The sequence below is a fragment of the Danio rerio genome, chromosome 18 (genome assembly GCF_052040795.2).
Source record: "Danio rerio strain M-AB ecotype USA chromosome 18, GRCz13ab, whole genome shotgun sequence".
NCBI lineage: Eukaryota > Metazoa > Chordata > Actinopteri > Cypriniformes > Danionidae > Danio > Danio rerio.
The window spans coordinates 19,137,202-19,161,179 of NC_141038.1; the positions used below are offsets into that span (position 1 = coordinate 19,137,202).

The 23,978-nt window shown below is 36.2% G+C and overlaps 1 protein-coding gene across 4 annotated transcripts in view; it reads left to right on the forward strand.

Annotated features, from left to right (window-relative positions):
- cpne2 (copine II) overlaps nucleotides 1-23,978 on the forward strand; it is a 40,523-nt gene that overhangs the window by 11,923 nt on the left and 4,622 nt on the right. For all 4 annotated transcript variants that reach the window (XM_087292314.1, XM_087292312.1, XM_087292313.1 and 1 more), the window contains 12 exon segments: nucleotides 73-252; nucleotides 760-834; nucleotides 921-992; nucleotides 1,083-1,166; nucleotides 1,319-1,408; nucleotides 3,443-3,541; nucleotides 5,783-5,866; nucleotides 6,280-6,339; nucleotides 11,722-11,855; nucleotides 11,969-12,023; nucleotides 14,329-14,380; nucleotides 14,459-14,592. In XM_087292314.1, the coding sequence (XP_087148440.1) occupies nucleotides 73-252; nucleotides 760-834; nucleotides 921-992; nucleotides 1,083-1,166; nucleotides 1,319-1,408; nucleotides 3,443-3,541; nucleotides 5,783-5,866; nucleotides 6,280-6,339; nucleotides 11,722-11,855; nucleotides 11,969-12,023; nucleotides 14,329-14,380; nucleotides 14,459-14,592 (1,119 nt within the window).

A 23,978-nucleotide genomic window follows, 5' to 3' on the forward strand; every position in this document is an offset into this window, starting at 1 on the left:
CTTCTTGTTATCTTTCTTGACCCTTTTTTAAAATTAAACAAAAAACATATTCTATTTTTTATGTCTTTTCAGCTGGCTCGAACAGAGACGGCTATTAATAACCTGAATCCAGTATTTGGGGTAAAATTTCAAGTGGATTACCACTTTGAGGAGGTCCAGAAGCTAAAATTTGCCATGTTTGATGAGGACAAATGCAGCTCTCAGCTTTATGAACACGACTTTCTGGGCGAGTTCACCTGCACATTGGGAGTGGTACAGTAGCACTTTTTAATCAATAACATTTTACTTACTGCTATGGAGTAAATAAGAAACTATTTAAAAAATGTCTTTATGGTAATGTATAAGGAAAATGTTGTTATCTAGAGCTTCAATGGGGTGTTAAAATCATTAAAAAAGTATTATGGTTTCTTTCTGAAAAGGCGGTATTGATGTTTTTGTCCAATGAAAGTTAAGAAAGCAGTATGTGGTGGAATAAACATCATTTGTTTGTTAAAAAAAAATTTAATCAGACATTATTAATGCAACAAATGTTCCCATTTTACTCAAATCCATACTTTAAAACACAAGTAAATATAGTTAAACAAAGTATTTCCAAGTGATGTCTAAAATCTCAGGTCAATCTGCTATATGCTGCTTGGCATCACCCTAATTAGATAATCTCAAGTAATTACCATAAGCATTTATGATCATAATTATGATAAATTAGCTTTCTGTATCGCCTCTACTTGTGCATTTATTGGGCCATCTGTTCTGTATTAGATCGTGTCAAATAAGAAGCTGCATCGACCACTGATTCTGGCTAATGGCAAGCCGGCAGGGAAGGGGGCCATCACAGTAAGATCCCACATAGCACACCAGAACTGACATATGCATTGATAGAGTTTGTACGAGAGCTTCACGATCTGCTTGGTTTGGTCTAGATAACAGCGCAGGAGTTATCAGACAACAGAATAATCACCCTAACCATGTGTGGGAGGAAGCTGGATAAAAAGGTGAGTTAAGAGCTTTTGATAGCCATTCAAGCACTTCACAAAAGCACTCGTTGAAAGAAGATAATGATTTTGTTTGTGGCTGTTTTTCAGGACTTTTTTGGTAAATCAGACCCTTATTTAGAGTTCCACAAACAAGGGGATGATGGGAAATGGATGATGGTTCACAGAACAGAGGTAAGGTATTAAATAGATACAGTGTTGGTGATATTCTCATTTATGTAGACTATTTATTACTGCTGTTTTATCAGATGTGAAGCTTGTATTTTAGACTAGATCCATTCTTTTAATGAAAAGAATAATAATTGCCTGTGTGTGTGTGATATTAGGTCATTAAGAACACTCTGGATCCTGTATGGAAGCCTTTCACAGTGCCTCTAATCTCACTTTGTAATGGAGATGTGGACAGAAACATCAAGGTGTGTTTGTTTCTATGAAGTTGTTGTCTTTTACTGTCCAGTTTTATAGGATGTGTGTAAAAAATCTCAGTAGAATTCATGGCAACACTTCAGTTTGGTGCACAGTTCACTGTATTGAACCATTAACAGCAGCACGAGGGCTCAGTGGTTAGCACTGTTGCCTCACAGCAAGAAGGTCGCTAATTCGAGTCCCGGCTGGGTCAGTTGGCATTTCTGTATGGAGTTTGAATGGCATGGGTTTCCTTCAGGTGGTTTGGTTTTCCTGACAGTCCAAAGACATGCACTATATGTGAGTTGGGTAAACAAAATTGGCCGTAGTGCATAAGTGTGCATGTAAATACGTGTTTATGGGTGTTTCCCAGTACTGGGTGTCAGCTGGAAGGGAATCCACTCCGTAAAACATGCTGAAATAGTTGGCAGTTCATTCCACTGTGGCGATTCCTGATAAATAAGGGAGTACGTTGAAGAAAAATGATGAACAAACTATTGACTAGCACTCCTGGGTTAATAAACTTCTAGTTAGCTGTTTATTTATAGTTGGTGAGGTAGAAGTTGGGTTTCAGTTTTAAGTAGGATTGGAGATGTAGAATAAGATCATACATTATAACTAATAATGAATAGATAATAAATTAATAATATGCTGGTAATAAGCCAGTAGTTAATAGTATGGATTGTGACCTAAACTAAAGTGTTATTAAACACAATGAATGTGTTTTGGGGTATATTGGAGACTGTGATCCCAAAAAGGAAAACTTTAATATTGAAATAGCTTAAAAGAACTCATAGTTACGGTTTGAAGTAAAATTATTGACTGTTTTTTTACATGTGTCCAATCAAAAATTCAGTTAGTTTAAAAGCAGTGAGCATATATATATATTTTAACAGATGGCCCCTTACTCACTATTTGTCCCCAATTAGCAAAATTTACATTTACAGTATACATTTGCCAGATGCTTTGGAAAGTGATTTACAGTGTATTCAAAGTATACATCTTATCAGCATGTGTGTTCCCATGGATTGAATCCATGGTTGTTTTATAATGCATTAATACAAAAGTTTCAGTGCCATATGCTGCTGTTAGTAGGGGCACAAATTAATTTAAACACATCTCATGTCATATTTGAATATTATGCGTAATACATTTGTTCATTTATATTACTACATTTTTTTCTTTTTAAGAAATTTAATTAAAGAATTCAGAAACAAATCTGTTTCATGTTTTCTAAAAAACATTATATATGTATAATAATACCAAATAATGATGCTTACATTGTGCTTAGCTAAAAAAGCAAACAAATCAAATCAAAACATATATATTAGGTCCATGTTTCACTTAACTTCAATATTCAAAGACCTACTAGCAAATATCAACCTGCAGCTCAAGACTGGTTACTCACTGAAGCTAAGCAGGGCTGAGCCTGGTCAGTACCTAGATGGGAGACCACATGGGAAAACTAGGTTGCTGTTACAAGTGGTTTAGGTTAGGCCAGCAGGCAGTACTCAACCTGCGGTCTGTGTGTGTCCTAATGCCCTAGTAAAGTGAAGGGGCACTATACTGTCAGGAGTGCCATCTTTCGGATGAGATGTTAAACAGAGATCCTGACTCTGTGGTCATTAAAAATCCCATGGCACTTTTTGTTAAAGAGTAGTAACCTTGGTGTCCTGGTCAAATTCCTTCTATCTGCCTTGTCCCAATCATCCCCATCCACCGAATTGGCTCACTGCCTCTCCACTCCATCTATAACTGGTGTGTGGTGAGCACACTGGCACCGTTGTCCTGTGTCTGTCGTTGCATCATCCAAGTGGATGCTGCACATTGGTGGTGGTGTGGAGAGACCCCCCCCCCTTATGATTGTGAAGCGCTTTGGGTGTGTGACTATACACAATAAATGTGCTATATAAATACACATTACATTACATTACATACAGTATTCGAAGACCTACTAAGCAGTTTTGATTTTTCTCTTGGTCAAGTCTGTTTATGTCCCAATGAGCCACATTGTCACAACTCACTGTAAATATATGATGTCACAGGTGCTGTGCTACGATTACGACAACGACGGAGGCCATGATTTCATCGGCGAGTTTCAGACCTCCGTGACCAAGATGAGCGAAGCAGAGAACGGAGTGGAGGTGGGCTAGTCTGCAATTAACACCATGCAGATTCATAATTTCCACAATGTAGAAACTAAACGCGTGAAGTAAAAGCTTGGCTCACATTAACGCCTGCCGCTCTTGCGCCAGAATACTATGTGAGTACTAGCTATGCCTCATTATCTGGCATAATGAAGCTGAGAATTAGTGAGTGAGAGGGAGAGACAGAGGGAGAAGGAGAAAAGAGGTGGGAGGGAGAAACAGAGAGAGTAACTGGCTCTTTTGAGATGCAAATCGCTCCTGTTTTACCGCTGCCTTGTTTACCAGAACATGCATTGTGCGTTGCCAGTCACACTTTGGCAGAACACGTTTAAATGTTCTCTTGGAGAACGACTTAGTGTACTAATAAACATTCGTTCACTCAGGTACTGGCATTCTGCTGCACAGCCTTTGCTCAGAGATATGATGTATTTCGTGTCATGTTGTAAAGTAATTGAGCTCCCGCAGTGATTGTCACCCCTCTGTGTTCGCATTTCAGATGAATGATCTCTCTAGAACTCACAGATGATGCTGATACTTGGATTTTTGTTTCAGAATAGATCATGTCTCATTTTTGTGTCTCAGCTTTGTTTAAGAGAGTCCTTAAAATAATAATACTAGATAAACTCAAATAATTATTTTTACTGCTTGTTCAATTTACCTATTTAAAATGAGCTAAAACAACACAATTCTTGAGATTTTATTGGGACACCTTATATTTTTTATGTTGAGTCTACTTAAATATGTTAACTTAATCGATTTGTTCTGGGACAACATGAATGAATTGTGTGAAACCCTGTATTTATTATATTGTATAGAAAGCTGATCTATTATTTATTAAACTCACTGGCCACTATATTAGGTACTGTCCAACTGCTCGTTAACGCAAATATAGACATGGTCAGGACAAGTTCAAACCAAGCATCAGAATGGAGAAGAAAGGTGATTTAAGTGACTTTGAATGTGGCATGGCATGGCAGACACCAACGTCTGACGGGCTGCTCTGAGTATTTCAAAAACTACTGATCTACTAAGATTTTCACACACAACCAACTCTAGGGTTTACAGAGAATGGTCTGGAAAAAAAAATCCAGTGAGAGGCAGTTCTGCGGGTGCAAATGCTTTTTTGATACCAGAGGTCAGAGGAGAATGGCCAGACTGGTTTGAGCTGATAGAAAGGCAACAGTAACTCAAATAACCACTTGTTAAAACCAAGGTATGCAGAAGAGCATCTTTGAATGCACAACACGTCCAACCTTGAGTCAGATGGGCTACAGCAGCAGAAGACGACATCGGGTGCCACTCCTGTCAGCTGAAAACAGGAAACTGAGGCTACAATTCACAAAGACTCACCAAAATTGAACAATAGAAGATTGGAAAAACGTTGCCTGGTCTGATGAGTCTTGATTTCTACTATGACATTCGGATGGTAGGGTCACCAGATCTCAACCCAAAAGAGCACCTTTGGGACGAGGTGCGGGAGATTTGCATCATGGATGTGCAGCCGACAAATCTGCAGCAACTGCGTGATGCTATCATGTCAATATGGACCAAAATCTCTGAGGAATATTTCTAGTACCTTGTTGAATCTATGCCACAAAGGATTAAGGCAATTCTGAAGGCAAAAAGAGGGCCAACCCGGTACTAGTAAGGTGTACCTAATAAAGTGGCCAATGAGTGTATATTAACAGGTATTATTTGTTTTAATTCTTCACCAAAATAAGTTTTTTTTTATGGCAAATATTTACTATTTTATGCAAAAATTCCAAATTACTGGAATAAATTTGTGTTTAATACCAGCAAGATGATGTATTGTTCTGTGTTGGATAAATGTTAATTGCCCCTCCATTGGACTTTGGTTAAGAAACCTTATAACATGTTTGGCTCTTAAAAAACTCACATACATAATAAGGAAATAATCTGCTTAATTTTGCGATATCTGAAGAAGCTTTTGAAGTCTGAAGTTGTGGAATGTGAAATGTGTTTGATTGGATTTTCTTTTTTTATGATTATAATTATTACATTAAAATTTTTTCCTCAAAACTGTCTGGGGATATGTTCTAAGATATATCTAAGATATGTTATACAAATTACTGAAATAATATAAATCATTTTAGACATGAATAACAATCAATATGTACATGTATTTACGAAAACACTATTTAATGTTGTCAACATTGTCTAATACATACAGAAACTATTTATCCTGCACAATAGTAACACAGTACCTTCCGTTCACAGGTTGAGTTTGAATGCATTAATCCCAAGAAGCAGAAAAAAAAGAGTTACAAAAATTCGGGAATCATAATTCTGAAGTCATGCAAGGTAAGGACATAAGAAACAAAGAATGGTGACACATTCACTATTCACAAGGCAAAAGAAATGATTAAATACATTCTGCTTGCACATTAAAGCACCTTCCATGTTCCGGCTTATTTAATTACAATTGTATTACAAATAAAAGGGTCTTTAATTGCAGCTTCTCTGTAAGGACAGATTAGTTTTATAGTGCTAAATCCCCTTTAAATAGCATGTATTAATATCAGCACAAAACACCTGTCACTCCTGCACCGTCACCATTTAATCAGCCCTATGATGGATTCAGGCATTAAAACAGAACATGACTCAGTTGTTCTCACTAAATTTTCAAATGAACCATTTTTCAACCTTTGTGGAAGGATGGCTTATGTGATGTGCTTATATGAATATAAGACGTGTGTGTCGTTTTTTTTTGTTAGATTACAAGAGACTACTCCTTCCTGGACTACATTCTGGGTGGCTGTCAACTCATGTTTACTGTGAGTATGATAACGTCACCTCTGGAATTGAAATCTTTGTTCTTGTCAGATATTGGAGGGGAGGGGGGGGTTCATGCATGCAAAATGCAGAAGCATCATTTGTATGCAGATGATTTCAGAAATATATTCTGTCACTGATGAAAATTTAATCTGAAAACCTCAATGACAGAACGCAATCAGAACGTGAAGTGACAGAATTGTATGGTTTACATCATTGATTTTTGAGGAGCTAATAGTGGAAGTCAAATTTGTTGATTCCGGTACGCTAAAAGCCTGTTTTTTTCCCATGCACTGTCCAGTTGAACAGACTCTATATATGGGTTCTTTATGTGACTCAATTGCCTTCACCAGTGTGATTGGTAAGAAATGATACAGAAAGTGAGTGAAATTCACAGGTTGCTATAGTTACAGTGTGCTGCAGTGTAGAGGTCCATGTCTCTCATTTGAAACTAAAGACAGAGAGAGAGACAGGGGGATGTAAAAAACAACAGAGGGAGAGAAAGCGAGAGAAGCTTTTAAACAAAGGAAAGTGATTTTGATATCTTGTTTGTTGTGTGACGCCAACTTATGATGCACGCTTGTTTGTTGCTCTGCAGATAATCATAAGCCTTCACACTCTTCAAAATCAAGGTTCTTTATTGGTATGGCTGATTCCTTGAAGAGCCGTTAACATCACCAGACCACAATGATAACACATAATGAAAATTGTTCTTTGAATAACTTTTCACCAGGAGGTTCTTTGAGGACCTAAAAAAGGATATTGTATGACATCACTGTGAAAAACACTTTTGAGAATTGTGAGAATTTATTTTGTTTCATGCAATTACAATCCCATTATAATTGCATGGAACGCATAAACAATTCTCACAATTCTAAAAAAATTGCTAGATTTTTTTTAACCCAGAAGCCACATAACTTGTCCAGATTACCTTTACTTGCTTTTATAGATATATAATACACTTCTTTTTAAATCAAGGTTCTTTTTTTTGCACTTATGGTTCTATGAAAACATCTAAATGAAGAAAGAACCTTATTATTTTACAATAGTTTCTTTAGGGTGAAAATCTGCAAAAAATATTTTGTAATCTTTATTCTTAAAGTTTAAGATTATTTACATTGGAGACATTGGACTCTTGAGTCAGGGAAAAAGTATTTGTATGAAAATGTTTTGTGTTTTTGTACCTCCATCAGCAAATTATATTTAAGCTAATATAGCTAAGAAAATTATGTCAATATTGCTGGAAAAAATTATGGTAAGGTTGGATTTGGGGGTATTACCTTATTGTTACCCAGTTCCACTGGCTATGATAAACATATATTCACATGCAAATCCTTCAACTTGCTTGCATATATGGGCTTTCCTCTTAATACTAACACACACTTAAAGCCCATCTACATTTTATAATCGCCATTGACCAATGGTAGTTTAAAGGTGTTTATTAGCTGGAGAGAATGTTTCAAGCTCTTTCCTAACTCAAAATGAACTTTGTTTTGCTTGACATTACATCACATTAATTCAGTATATTTTAATTCAAGAGTTCACACTTAGCTGATGATTGATTTTAAAACGTTTTTGGAAAGCTGTCCCGGGAGAAAGCCCTGAACTCATAATATCCTCGAACCCAGGGTTCCCTCAGAAAACTCCCCCCTTATAAATGACAAATTAGGGATTGCTATGTAGACATACAGTTTAAGTCAGAATTATTAGCCCCGTTTGATTTTTTTTTTCTTTTTTGAATATCTCCCAAATGATGTTTAACAGAGCAAAGAAATTTTCACAGTATGTCTGATAATATTTTTTTCTTCTGGAGAAAGTCTTATTTGTTTTATTTCAGCTAAAATAAAAGCAGTTTTTTAAATTTTTAGCCCCTTTAAGATATATTTTTTTTCTGATAGTATACAGAACCGATCATCATTATATAATGACTTGCCTAATTACCCTAACCTGCCTAGTTGACCTAATTAACCTAGTTAAGCCTTTAAATGTCACTTTAAGGTGTATAGAAGTGTCTTGAAAAATATCTAGTCAAATATTATTTACTGTCATCATGGCAAAGATAAAATAAGTCAGTTATTAATTTCTGTTTAACAGAAATTAGAGAAAAATAAACAGGGGGCTAATAAATCTGACTTCAACTGTATACTGCTGAAATAGAGTTTGATTATAGTTGCAATTTGGATTGGTCAATTCACCTATGATGCATGTCTTTGGACTGTGGAAGGAGACCGGAGAACCCAGGGGAAACCCAAGTGAGCATGGGGAGAACATGGAAAGACACACAGAAACATCGACTAGCATTTTAAGGACTTGAACCAGTGACGTTCCTGCTGTAAGGCAACAGTGCTAACCACTGGGTGACCGTGCCACCCTATAAGGGAAAGGAGTAGGGGTGGAGGAGGAGGAGTAGGGGTGGAAGGGGGATTCTTCAAGACGAAGATTACTGAAGTAAGAAACTCTGGTTATTTATAGTGAGTTAGGAATCATCTGATTGGTGAATCATGATCAAGACATGATCAATCATAAGCATGTGCTCCTCTCTCTCTCTCTCTATATATATATATATATTTTTTAATATCCTGGTAGTTCTAGCTAAAATATGGGTAGTTTCAGCATGAATTTGTGACTTAGGACATTTACTGCTTTCCTGACTAAAATCTCTCTATTGGTCTTAGAGGTTCCAGTGTGCTGGTAGGTGAGATCTTTTTCAGCTGTGATCTCTGTTTTCTGTTCATGTGCAGCAGTTTACCAAGCGCTGCCAGCATCTTTATAAAGCCGGTCAAGCTCAGGGGTCACCAGTGGGCAAACAGTCTCCTGAATGCAGCATTCAGAAGAGATGATTTCTCTTTATATTGAAGACAGAGAACGGCTTTAGGTTTTTATCAGTAGATCAGAACACTGCAAAGTACATTCTGGAGGAAGAATTAGGGAAGGTCTGTGGGCTATTTTTCAGATACCAAACTTTTAGTCATCAGTTGCATCAGTTGCATAATCTTATTTTGAGCTGTACTTCTTAAATGAACAGGTCACCCAGAAATTAACATTTTGACATTTTTATGAAACTGTGGAGGAGAGGGGAACAAAACATCTCTTACTTTTCACAGATGAACGGACATGTGATAAGTCAACATTCTCAAAAAAAAAAAAAATGTTGACATGATTTTCTTTTCGGAATATCTCATTTCATAAACCAAATAACTTTCGAAAGACACTTAAAGGTGCAGTATGTAAGTTTGACACCCAGTGGTTGTACTAGGTATTGCACACCTTGTTCAAAATACACAAGCGCAGGTATCCAGATTGACGACATAAACAAGTGTGCCTGTTTCCATATTAAAAGGAGTTTTTGTTTTAACCACCACCTGATATATTAGGAACGGCAGAAAAATTACAATGATCACCTCTGGTACACCTCATGTGCTTTATTCAGTGTTTAATGCTAATAATGTGAGTTTGAATGCCATTTTACATGACGTTTATTGGCATACTAGTGAAAGCAGCAGCAGATAGTTTACCTCAGATTTTGAAAATAAAACAAACCATTTGAAATTCAACTTTACAAGAAGCCAACACATATGAGTGATTCAGCGTATACATTTAATAAGGTTAAAGAGGTTTAATATGTATTAATTATTATATTATATGTATTATTATTGTTATAAACCCTACCATTTGTTTGTTGAAATGCAGTAAGTGCACTATTCTGTGTTTCTGAATGGCTGTATTTAAAATTCTATCGAGTTTCATCTGGTACAAATAGCCAAATTCCTGTTTAAGCAGTCTGAATTTTATCACTGCAAATCTCGTCATGCAGCATGTTGTTAGGACACCGGATTACTATGTAACCTGCTCGTCTAAAATTCACATTTGTATGTTTATATTATTTTTAAATTAATAACTACCTCATGTAAAACTCTGAATCTGCGTCTCATTTCTGAGTCTGCTACATTTTGGTTACGGACGTACATTTTGAGAGCCTTTCTGACTGAATGAACGAAATACGCTGTTTCCCACAAGACAAACATTCTTAAATAACATTTTTATGTTATTTAGAAGAGTCAAAAACGTACATACAGCACCTTTAAGTAACGTGAAAAAATCAGTGCTTAGTTAATTATTCAGTCATTAGATTAATTGATTATCAGAAAACAATTTGTTGCAATACGAGTTTTGAAAAAAGGTCAATAAATGATCACAGAATTTTAATTTAGGAGTGAACTTCATTATTATAAGTTGCATTCAAAAATTGATGTTTATAAATACCAGTTTTGATGTTGCATAAGAAGGAAATCATCAAGTCACTGTAAAAAATGTTAATTAACTTTTCCTCGTAGCTCATGATTCAGTTTTCAGTTTATTTTCACTTTAAAATTGCATTATGGAAACTTGATCTGAGATCTTTAGAATTTGAACTTTACAGCTTAACAAAGTGACTCTTGTTGCTTTTTGCTTTGCAGTTTGAAGCTATATATTGTATGAAAAATTAGACATGGAAAAAAAATACTGTAAAACAACCAAAAAGTACTGGCAGGCCATTACCGGTTTCTGTACAGTAATTTAAATGACCATTATATTGTTTCAAACTACTAAGAAATGCTAAAAAAAGGCCACATTTTGCTCAAACATTTACATTAAACAGCTGATTAAGCTTAGATCAAGCTTTAATAATGCAAAGCACACATGAATCCCAAAATTAAATACTGTTCATTAACTGAACATTTTTTTTTAACAGATAAGGAGCTATTTTAGATGCACCCCATTTTTTAAAATAAAGTGTGGAGGGTGTATTGTATATTCCACAACCCAATAGTTATCTACTGCAAGACAGATACTCTCAGCAAAAATGAGAATTTTACCAGTTGAAACAGTCACACCAGAGGAAAATATAGTAGACATCACTTCGGTTTATGCTCATGTGCTAAACTTCACAGCTCGGTCACCCGGAGGCCATGACAGGCTATGTGAGGACGACTACAATAAAGGGCACCCTCATTCTGTCACCTCCTATTCCCTTCGTCCTATCATTTCCACCCTCTTCCCTTTCCTTTTCCATCATTAAGCTGTTTTCAGCCTCAGGGGAAGCGATCATCCAGTGGTTAGGTGTGCTTTAGCAAGGTTAGCTGTGCACTGGTAAAAAAAAAAAGCGTGTTGCATGTCTGCTGGTTCATGACTGCCACAGGACCGAGCTATCAGATCTCAGCTTGAGCAGAACTGACGCTTCAGCCTCCCTGGGTGATAACAACATCGCCTTTAGCTATGAGCTTTGATGCCCCGCTAACTGACAGGAAAGCTTATGAAATGCATCGTACTAACAGCTGCTTGTATTTTTTTAATAGACCAGCCCAATTGGCATGCATTATATTGTGTATGTGTGTTTTCTCCAGGTTGGCATCGACTTCACAGCATCCAATGGGAGCCCAAGGGAGCCGTCGTCTCTGCATTATATCAACCCAATGGGCAGCAATGAATATCTGTCGGCCATCTGGGCTGTAGGCCAGATCATCCAAGACTATGACACGTATGTAACAGTGTTTTTTTTTTTTTAACAAAAACACACTTTAAAGGTCTACATATGGCCACAAAAGCGGTGCAAAAATCTCACTCTTTCTTATTCACACTTCTCGTCCACAGGGACAAAATGTTTCCTGCGCTTGGATTTGGGGCTCAACTGCCACCCGACTGGAAGGTGAGAAAAAAAAAAAACGTTTATAACCGTGGATTTATTTTTGTGCATAACTTCATCCTAGTTGTCCTTTTCTATAATCAACTGGAATTGAATATGGAGGTCTGCTAAAGCTTTTCGCTAGTGTGAAATGGAAACGAGAATTTGAAGTGCAAGACAGAGAAGAGGCAGATAAAGAAAATGAATAATACTCACATATCCCAATGATTATGCAACTGTCATCCCATCTGCGTTGCCATGGCACTGGAGTGAATACAAGGAAGTCTGAGGGGGGGATTTCACAGGGAATGAATCGCACCCGTTGATAGTGTCGTTTATTTGTGTGCTTTGCATTTGTTTAAGCACTAATAGGATTGTGCAAATGGTGCCACTTATCTGTGCCACTTCTATAGATTCCACATGTGCCCAGTTATAATGTTCGTCTCCATTATTTGATCATCATTTGAGTTGATTGAGATGATGAGTAGAAATTGTACACATGTATCTCTTATAACATAAAATGGCAAAAAAATAGCACTTACAATACAATAGCACGTATTTATAGTTAACTGTTTATACAAAAGAAAGACAGATAAATTAGTCTTACATTGCTTATTAGATCATTATTCAATTTGGTTTGCGCCGCAGCTGCTTTAACTCACAGTATTGATTACTGAAATTAATTTATATATAACTTATAATAAAATTACCATTTATAATTATGACTTTTGAAATTGCTGTTTAACAAGGCAGAAAATAATTATAAAACACTTCTCCCATTGGAGTTTTTTACTTGCAATACTTGACAAAAAATATGATTTCTACAATGAATGTTGTGCCTAATTAATTTCTGATTATGAGAGAATATGAATATGTGGCTCAAATTTGGTATAACAATGTAAATTCTAGTTGACATTCCTCTGTGCTGTTCAAAATGGTGAAATATGGAGAACTCTCTGAAAAGGAAAGAGTCCCTATTATAGCACTTCATGATGCTAGATGGTCTCTCTCTTAACAGGGAGACTAATATTTTTGTTAAGCACTGTACATGTGATATGTATTACATTTTCTCTGCAATCCAAAGGGTTTGGGAATACAAATATACATTAAATGGTTTAAAATGAGACATTAAATGTTACAAATACTCAATAATCATTAAAACATCAAAATAAAATACACCCACCGCTCACTTTATAAGGTACACCTGTACATCTGCTCCCTCACACAAATTTCTAATCAGCCAATCACATGGCAGCAAGTTAATGCATTTAGGCATGTAGACATGGTCAAGACAAACTGCTGCAATTCTAACTGAGCATTAGAATGGGGAATAAAAGGGTAGTGGTGACTTTGAATGTGGCATTATTGTTGGTGCCAGATGGGCTGGTCTGCGTATTTCAGAAACAGCTGATCTACTAAGAATTTCACGAACAACCAACTTTAAGGTTTACAGAGAATGTTCAGAAAAAGAGAAAATATCCAGTGAGCAGCAGTTCTGTGGGCGCAAATGCCTTGTTGATGCTGGAGGCCAGAGGAGAATGGCCAGACTGGTTCCAGCTGATAGAAAAGCAACAGTAACTCAAATAACCACTCGCTAAAACCAAGGTCTGCAATAGAGCATCTCTGAACACACAACATGTCCAAACTTGAGGGGGATGGGCTACAGCAGCAGAAGACCACACCGGGTGCCACCACTGTCAGCTAAGAACAGGAAACTGAGGCTACAATTCTAGCAGGCTTACCCTAATTGGGCAATAGAAGGTTGAAAAAATGTGGCCTAGTCTGACGGGTCTTGATTTCTGGTGCGACATTCGGACGATAGGGTCAGAATTTGTCATCAACAACATGTAGTACTAATTAAGCATCTTGTCAATGCCACAGCCTACCTGAGTGTTGACAAATCTGCAGTGACTGTATGATGCTATCATGTAAATATGGGCCAAAATCTCTGAGGAATTTTTCCAGTACCTTGTTGAATCTATGACAGAAAGGATGAAGGCAGTTCTGATAGCAAAGGTGGATCCAACCCAGTACTAGTAAGGTATACCTAATAAAGTGGCCAGTGAGAGTATATCACAATTTCCAAAACAAATATTTTTCAGCATTGATAATAATGCTTCTTGAGCACCAAATCTAAACTTTAGAATGGATCATGAGTTGCCGAAGATACTGAGAATATAACATTGATTTAATTTGAAATAATAAAATAATTCTGATCAAATAAACGCAACATAGGGAAGCATAAGAGACGGAAACTTAAGTGAAGATTTCAAATACCTAAGTGAACGGTAGTGGTGGCAAAAATACATTAAAACTCTTTATATTCCAGGTCTCCCATGAATTTGCAATCAACTTTAACCCCACCAACCCTTTCTGCTCAGGTGAGGTTTACAAACATTGTCTGTTGCTTTTTCAGATAAAGTTGAAATGTACAATAAGTTAGCATTATATGCTTTTAGGTGTGGAGGGGATTGTTGAAGCTTATTCCAACTGCCTGCCTCACATCCGCTTCTACGGTCCCACCAACTTCTCCCCCATCATCAACCATGTGGCCCGCTTCGCTAACCAGGCTCTCCAGCAAGACACAGCTGCAGTAAGTGCTAAGAAAGATCTAGTTTTTTTTTCCAAGATGGAACGTACTAGGAAGGAAGTCTATCTGTTTACATTTGCTTTGTGTTAGAAAGCATCCATTGCTTGGAACTGTAAGCCAAACCTGTGTTGTTTTGCATTTAGCTTGTTTGGATTGTACGATAGCTTGTACACTGATAAATTGATGGATTTAGCAGATAACTCTGAAGCGCTTGCCATCTGTTGGCCATGGCAGGCTCACATGTGAAGCTGAAGCACTTTGGAAGTCCCTCTGGATGAGAGCATCTGCTAAATGCTTTAAATGCAACAGCAAATGACTGTCTCGTGCAATTTGCCTCATGTCACTATTTAGCAGTTTAACAGTTAGTGGTCACTCATTAAATGAATAGAAATCATGGACCGACGTGTACTATGTGTGTCAGAGAAGTCTGCATTATTACATCTCATTAGTTTCAACAAATTGGTCTAAAGGAAAAGCTGGACCTACACCCACTTTACGTAGATTTCTCCGCTGAGCGAGGAACAGTAGTACACTGTGTTTCCCCTAAACCTTTAGTGGAAACTGTGAAACGTCCTGGTTTCCTAGATATGTGCAGCGTTTGAGCGAAGCATAGGCGGGCAAAGCAGGGCTCGGTTTCTTCAGAGATAGCACAATGTGTCTGTGTTTCATCGGGCTGGGTGTTCCTGCAGCTTTCCACTTGTGAAGTTCTGCTCGCTCTAATAGCTTCCTGTGTGCATGTGCAACATTTGCTTAAAAAAAACCCTCAACACTCAGAACTGTTGCTCTATAAGTGCCTCTCGACTCCGGCTGATTATAAGCTAGCAATTTGGCATTAATTGCTTACATAATCAAATGTAGATTGATTTCTTTCTTTGAAATGTGTTTTAAATTCATGCACTTGGAAAATACCTTATTTCATCTGTAGCACAGATGCTTTTACTGCTAGATTGATCATCTATATTCAAGGAGATAGAATAATGAAAGTTCTGTCATGATTTACTCCCCCTCATGTCATTACCATAGTTTGGTTTTCTTTCTTTTGTGGAGCACAAAAGGAGAAGTTAGACTGAATGAACCAGCTGTTTTTTGTTCTCCATGCAGTGAAGTAAAGGGCGGTGGTGAGTGTCAAGTTCAAAATAGGCATCATAGAAGTACCATAGTCATCTGTGTTGCTCATTTCCTATTGGGTTTAAAATTATCCATCAGATACCAAAAGCAAACAACCAACAGTGTTAATATCTGCTTAAATATAAATATGGGTGTCTGCTGTGTCTGAAATATTAGACATACTTCAGATATTAGCGCTGGGCAAAAATTAAACTCGATTAATCACATCCAAAATAAATGTTTTTGACTTAAAAAATATGTCTGTATTGTGTATATTTTATATAGAGAAAATCTTTATTTATATTTGGTTACAAAATATACATGTATATGGTACAAATTATACATACTTTTAAATATCTATGTAGCATTGTTTTGTTTAATTTAGTTTTTATGTATGTGTGTATCATATACATAATAAATAAATAAATAAATAAATATATATATATATATATATATATATATATATATATATATATATATATATATATATATATATATATATATATATATATATATATATATATATATATATATATATATAAATATAAAATACTGTCACACCCCAGTCTAGGGTTGGTGGGAGCAATAACAAGGTATAAATTAAATGTAGAAATAACAAATTAATAAAAATTAAAAAAGAAACAAATAAATAGGGCTTTCCCCTTCTCATTTTCCAGCTCACAAAAACCACAACAGGTATTTAGGAAGGAATAACAATCTTTATTTTCAAACTAAAGTATTTCAAACTAGAATAATTTATTCAAAAGGGAATCCAGGCCAAAATAATAAACAAAAAGACAACTAACTTGCAGGGCAATAATACCTAACTTAGCTGCTAAAATAAAGTACCCCAAATGAAATTACAACAAACTTGCTTTTCTCCCTCGCTGCCACAAACCAGGAGAAAACAGGATTTCAAAGGAAACAAACTTTAAATTTGGATGTGATAAACTGTGACTATTCTTTAGCCAGCTCAGTTGAAGAAAGAATTATTAGCCCTCCTAAACTATTAGACCCCCTGTATAATATTTTTCTAAATTTCTGTTTAATGAAAAGAAGATTTTTTTCCAACACATTTTTAAACATAATAAATTTGATAACTAATTTCTAATACAGATTTCTTTTTACTTTTGCCATGATGATAGGACATAATATTCAAGATACTTGTATTCAAATATGTCAATCATCAGTCAAAATTATTAGCCATCCTGTGTTTTTTTAAGCTGAATAATAGTATCTTGAAAAATATTATGTACTATAATATATTGACAATCAGGTTATAATAGTTTTTGATTTTTCATTAGTTTTATTATTATTATTATTTTTTTAAATACAGTAATTTTAATTACTTTTTAGAGGTAGGTTTACTAATTTTATTCATTTCTATATTTTGAAATTGTTTAGTTTTAGTTTAGTTTTTATTAGTATCAGTGTTAGTTTTATGTTGTTTTTTTATTGCTGTCACAGTGCTGCTGTCATGTCCACTCGTTTTTGTCACAGGAGCAACAGCAAGGACTGACTGGAGGACTACAGATTCAGGTGCTGTACAGGTCAAACACCTGACAGCGCGAAGTAAATAGATTTACTTCTAAAAGGCTTACAGCATGTATTAAATACATTTACAAACATTAAAACGAAGTATATTTTTGCTACAATTTTATTTTTTGTTAGTTTTGTATTGAACACAATACAGTTTCAATTAATTCTATTTTTTTTAAACTCGTTTTTAATTTTATTTCAGTTAACAAAAATGTTTTTCAATTTTAGTTTTTGTTTAATCATTCGTTTTTGTTAACTATAATAACCTTGATACACAAACAGTCAGGATCACTAGTTTCCAGTTGTAAATACTATATGCAGATGCAAAAGAAATTAGTTGTCCAGTTTTGGTGTTTGTGGTGTGTGTGTGTGTGCGACGGGTGTGCTTACTGGCGTAATAGACAACAGAACTGACCCTGTCTCAGCAGAGCCTAATTGCTCCGTAAGACACGCAAAATGTGCCTCCGGTTGTTAGTTCTGAGGGGCTTTGAACAGCACAGTGCACACAATTTGTCCTGTTCTTATTATCAGCCCTGTGGAAAACAACCATTAAAATCTCTTTTCAATTATGGCTATTTATAGAGGTTGATTCAGCGAACAAATGTTCTCTCTTTTTCCCCCAGTTGTTCTTGGGTTTTAGTGACTAATGAGGCTGCACCCTCAGGTCTGAGATGTGTACAGGCCAGCAGCAAGGCCAGCTTCAGAGGAGACGGAGAGACGAGGCTTGCTTTTTTGTTGTTGTTGTGAGAGCAAGGTTACGCTGAATGCAGTTATACTGACAGCTGGCAAAACACACTGCTGTGTGGAGAAATTGATTGTAACAGATGCTTAATTTGGGTATAATTATGTTTTATACTAAATGTAAAGCCATTTGAGTACATGTCTAGGTCAAATTGCACCCAAACAATTATATCATTTAAGAAAAGGAAGCCAAATTATTATATAATGTCTACTGCACCCCACGCTACTGAAATCAGCTTTCAGAAATTATATATATACATATATATATATATATATATATATATATATATATATATATATATATATATATATATATATATATATATATATATATATATATATATATATATATATATAAAATTATTATTATTTTTTTAAAATATATATTAGGTATTAATATAATATGTTCATATATTGGTAAAAATTACACATATTTTTGTATTGCCTTTATTTACAAAGCTATTGGAGTAAAAAGCTGTATATAATAAAATAGCACAAAATGCATATGATCAAAATAAATACAATTAGGATAAATTATATTATGAAATTTATTGCTGCAAATATTATCATATTTGAGTGATAATACAGTAATTATAACATTTACTGCAAATAAAATAACCCTCATGCCTTATTTACTTAGTAAATAAAGCACAATATATATATATATATATATATATATATATATATATATATATATATATATATATATATATATATATATATATATATATATTTATACAACAGTTCTGTCTGGTTCTCAAATCTGATTGGCTGATAGCCGTGCCATATTCTGCAATATCAGAACTCCTACAGCCTCTTTACCCTTTGTGTATTACTCCACCCACATACAACCAGCAAAAAGCAGACACTACAGATCTAAAGTTTAAAAGATGCTTGCTCAACTGTTTACTGTTTAACTGTCAGCTTATGATTTGAATCCAATGTGGAAGAAAGTAGTTCCACATACAAAAGGGCTTTTGAGACTCTCCATGTTTGATTTTGTTTTTATATACACAATTATGCCGTCAAACTGTAGTATAAACGCAATATCACACTCGTAGCAGTATAAATTACTGCTTTTAAAAAGTATAAATTCATATATTTAAAAAAATTACATTTGTCATTTTTATTTTATGCATTGTGATTTTTATATATCTATTATTTATTGTAATACGAAAAATCTTTAACATAAAATGTAATAAAATATATTAGATGCCTAATGAAAACTGAAATGAGAATGAATGATAAAAAATGCCCTAAAAACATATGCTTCATGGTCTTTCAGCAAAACATAATTACTTTTTACTGATTTGAGTTTGGGTGCCAAATGAGACCTGAACAATGGTTTCTTGTCATTTGCCAAAAATGCTTAATGAAATAAATGGCTGAGCCTGTTATACAACAAAATAAAACAATGCAAGCCAATACATAGCTTAATCTCTCTTGGTGCTTAATAGAATCGTCCTGCCAATCAAAACTATAACCTGGATGAGCGCAGACAGTTCCTCTGGTGGCGAATCATCAGGGTAGTGCAGCACTCAATTCATACTTCATAACCAAATGATTGGCCTGGAAGGAAAACTTAATAGTTAGTTATTATTTAACCTCCTTCAGGAGAGCCTAGAGCGCTTTCTATCCCTAATTGCACCCTGTCACCTCTTAAGGATAAAAATGGGTAGTGGAGAGAGAGAGAAGAATAGAGCCTTAATGCCGTAGGAGAAAGATAATGCTGTGCGCTCGTAAGCTCTTCGCACTCGCACTTCAAACCATACAGTAGTCATTACTTGCTACCACTACAGCTGAATGGCCAATAGGTCACCATGACATATTAAAACAGACATATTAATAAAGACCATTCAAACATCACTTCCTTGGATTTGGATCATAGTTCCAGCACCGCCAAAACAGTAGTTTCCCCCTCCTCACTTTAGCCTTCCTCGATATCTTTTTCTTTTGTAGAAACTTTCTGGAGCTGGATGATAACAGGACTGTCTCAGTCCGGTTTCAGTTTGTCAGACAGTGATCAGGTTGCTCTATCACATTCCAACAGTTTTCAGGACTCCATCTCCAAAGACTCTTTGCAAGAGGCTCAGAGAAAAAGATTGAGGGCCTTACACCCTTAGCGGATTCAGGAGGTCCTATAATTCTTATGTTATTTTATATGCTATGGGACTCAAGATCCAGAACTTTTGCAAACAGTTTGGCATCTGTTAGCGTAGTTCATGACGTTTCCAAGGCATGTGTGTACTCATTTTGAGAATTTGCATGACTCCAGGGTAAATCTTTGAGATGTGTTTTGGACTGTCACAGTTGCTTCAATTTGGTCCAGTTTCATCTCAAGTTCTGAAATGGTCGTCAATAGTATCTGGATGTAGCCTTTATGATGCAAGCTGAGATTGCATCTCTCAGCAATGCAATGTCGACACTAGAGCTGGAGCTGAGATGTCACTATGAGGGATGGGAATAGGTGAGCCCATTAAAAAGCATTGCATGCAGCTCAGATTGCATCTGCAAGAGGACTGAATCCAGACCACTCTTATGGTAGTTTTAAAGGGCACCTAGGTTACCCCTTTTTTTAGATTTAATATAAGTCTTTTGCGTCTCTAGAATGTGTCAATAAAGTTTCAGCTCAAAACACCCATCAGATTTTTCATTATACCTTTTACAAGATGCTGTTTTATACTGATTTCCAGCAGGGGGTGGTTTTGTCGTACTGTGCCTTTAAGACGAGTCTTTCCCGCCTACTGTTTCTACATGCCTTACCGCGTGCTTTAATCTCCTCCCTCGGCCCATCAGACAACAGACAGACTTAAAGGAAGAAGGTCTCACGTAGGGTTTGTGAGAAATACTACAGTAAGAACTAATCTTTACTAATCAGTATTGTGAAGTTGCATTGATGAGTCAAACACAATATAGTTACAAAGTTCACGTGCGTGCGCACACACACACACACACACACACACACACACACACACACACACACACACACACACACACACACACACACACTCACACACACACACACACACAGGCAGGCAGGCAGACAGAGCGCGCTTAGCACTGTTTTTGCCCTCAAATGTGACAGGATACAGGCTAACCTTCAGTACTGTGTGGATATCTGTGATGTTAATGTACAAAATAAACCTGATTTAACTTCCACAAAAAAGGATTGAATCGTCTTCTTTTATAATTGTTCTGACACACGGCTGTGCTGATGAAGTAAAGCTGAAGTAAAACGCTGTAATTAATTACACGTGTGCTCTGTTTTAAAACACTTTAAACATGTGAAACTTACTCTTGATCACATTTGATGATGATTGCTGATCCTAGCAAACAGAACAGACCTTTTATTCCCGGTTGCTTTGCGTATGTCTGCCTGGTCTTGTTGACATATACACGTGACTACCGAAACATGTTAATGCGCGCAGCTGTGAAATCAATTCGGTGGGCGGGGGGACCGCACTTTTACGTTCTAATTGGTCCACCATTTTTTTGTTGTTAAATTGGAAAAAAAAAGGACTGGGTGTGTTTGTATCACCCCAATATGATGGTCTATACACTATATACACACATATGTTTATCCAAATAGCTTGAAAAGTAGATTTTTCACCATAGGTGCCCTTTAAAGTCTTAAGAGATGGCATTTCAGTGTTTTTCCAGGAGGTTAGTGATATCTGCCATGCTAATTCCTTTGTTGTCATCCCTGAATGCCTTAGTCTTCTAGATATTTATGGCTTGTTTTGCTGTTTTAACTCCCATATTGCAAAGCAATTATGTATACAGCGACAGTATTGTCCAATTGGTTATAAAATAGGAACAAATAGTGGGGTTTAAAGTAACTATGAAATAAACTAATGCGGGAGCGAGACCAAGCAAGTTATGCCATCACAGCAAACTGGAAACTACAGACCATTCTAAGCTGAAAACGAAACTTCCAGAGAAAAGATTTTGGTTGAAGAAATACTGTTTCATAAGAGCCGCATTATGGCTGTGCAAATCTTGTGCTAGAACACTTGAAGAGGTAATCAGTTTTATGTGTCTATAATGAGACGCTAATGAGCTTGTCTGTTAGTACATCAAAAGCTTAAACTTCACAGACCACAGCAGGAAGGACTAGGTTGCTGTCATACACCATCCACTATTGGTGACCCTGGGCAGGTACAACAAGAAACCCAGCAGCTCGCGATACTGGCTGCTTTTAAGCCTGTCCAAACAGTGTCTTTGTAAAGGTTAGGGGATCTTAACGGATCAGGACTGCTCGTCAACATGCTTCCTGCAGTGACTTGTGGGTTTCAGTTTGTTCTAAGTTGGCTATTTGGACACCAAGTGATAAGATAAGACAGCTTGTGTGATTTGGTTATGTTGTGAGTGTATATTTAGGGAGGTTAGTGCAGTGCCTACAGGAAGCGTTGCCCACAGTGTCTTAGCAATATAGTTTGGCGGTTTGGGCAGGGGGCACAGCCTCGTTCCTCATTCCGTTACGCATGACTGTACTGCTCATTTGGTTATAAAACACCAAAGGGAAGAAGGCACGGCCTTGGGCTCATTCTATTTCTGTCCACATGAATGTCCACTGCTTATGTTGCCTTTTGTAACAACATTCGGTGACATTTTGCATAATCCACATGACAAAATGTATGTGTGGTATTTGCCTGTGCAAAAATCACCACCCTAATGCTAATTAGTTTTGAATCATTGGTTGCTAGAGTATTACTATGTAGTTTTTATGGACATTATAGGTGATTACATATTTACTCGAGTCAAACAGTCCATTAAAAACACAATCCTGTGTACACTACCTGACAAAAGTCTTGTCGTCGATCCCGGTTGTAAGAGAAACAAGTAATAACTTGATCTAGTTGATCTTTGGAAAAGTGGCTGAAGGTAGATTTTTCTGACGAATCATCTGTTGAACTGCATCCCAATCATTACAAGTACTGCAGAAGACCTATTAAACCCGCATGGACCCAAGATTCTCACAGAAATCAGTCAAGTTTGGTGAAGGAAAAATCATGGTTGTGGCTTACATTCAGTATGGGGACGTGTGAGAGATCTGAAGAGTGGATGGCAACATCAACAGCCTGAGGTGTCAAGACATTTGTGCTGCCCATTTACATTACAAACCACTGGAAAGGGCAAATTCTTCAGCAGGATAGCGCTGCTCCTCATACTTCAGCCTCAATGGCATCAGCATCAGCATCAATGTTCCTGAAAGCAAAGAAGGTCAAGGTGCTCCAGTATTGGACAGCCCAGTCACCAGACATGAACGTTTTTGAGCACGTCTGGGATATGATGGAGGAGGAGGCATTGAAGATGAATTCAAAGAATCTTGATGAATTCAGAGAGTCCTGCAAGAACTCTTCATTTGCCATTCCAGATGACTCTTTAGTAAGCTATTTGAGTGATTATAGAGATGTATTGAGGCAGTCGTCCAAGCTCATGGGAGTCATACACAATATTAATTATTTTTCCACTGCACCATGACTTTATATTTTAAACTGTACATTATTTCTGTTAAGTAACGAGACTTTGTTTTTGCAAAGTCAGACCTTACTGTCCTAATTAAATCATTCAAATTCAAGGGCATGATTTTATTTTATTTTGGGTTTATATCTAGAGACCTTTGCCTTTCATTCAAGCCACTTCTGATACCAAATTATCAACTAGAAGTCAAGTTATTATTTGTTGTATTTAGATAGGTGACAAGACTTTTGTCAGGTAGTGTTGATACTATGCTTGATTTAAAGGGACAGTTCATGCAAAAATGAAAATTGTCATCATTTACTCACCCTTGTTTCAATCCTTGAAACTATGGGTTTTACATTTAACCACACAATTAGGATATTTTGAAGAAAGCTGGACACCTGTAAAAGTATTTGTTTTTCCTACTTTGGATGTCAGTGGTTGCAATTTTGGATCTTCATTTTGGGATTTACTTTATGATCAGTAAAAATCAATGTTCTGACAGAATGAATATTTTTGGTGTGAATGAGATGTCAATT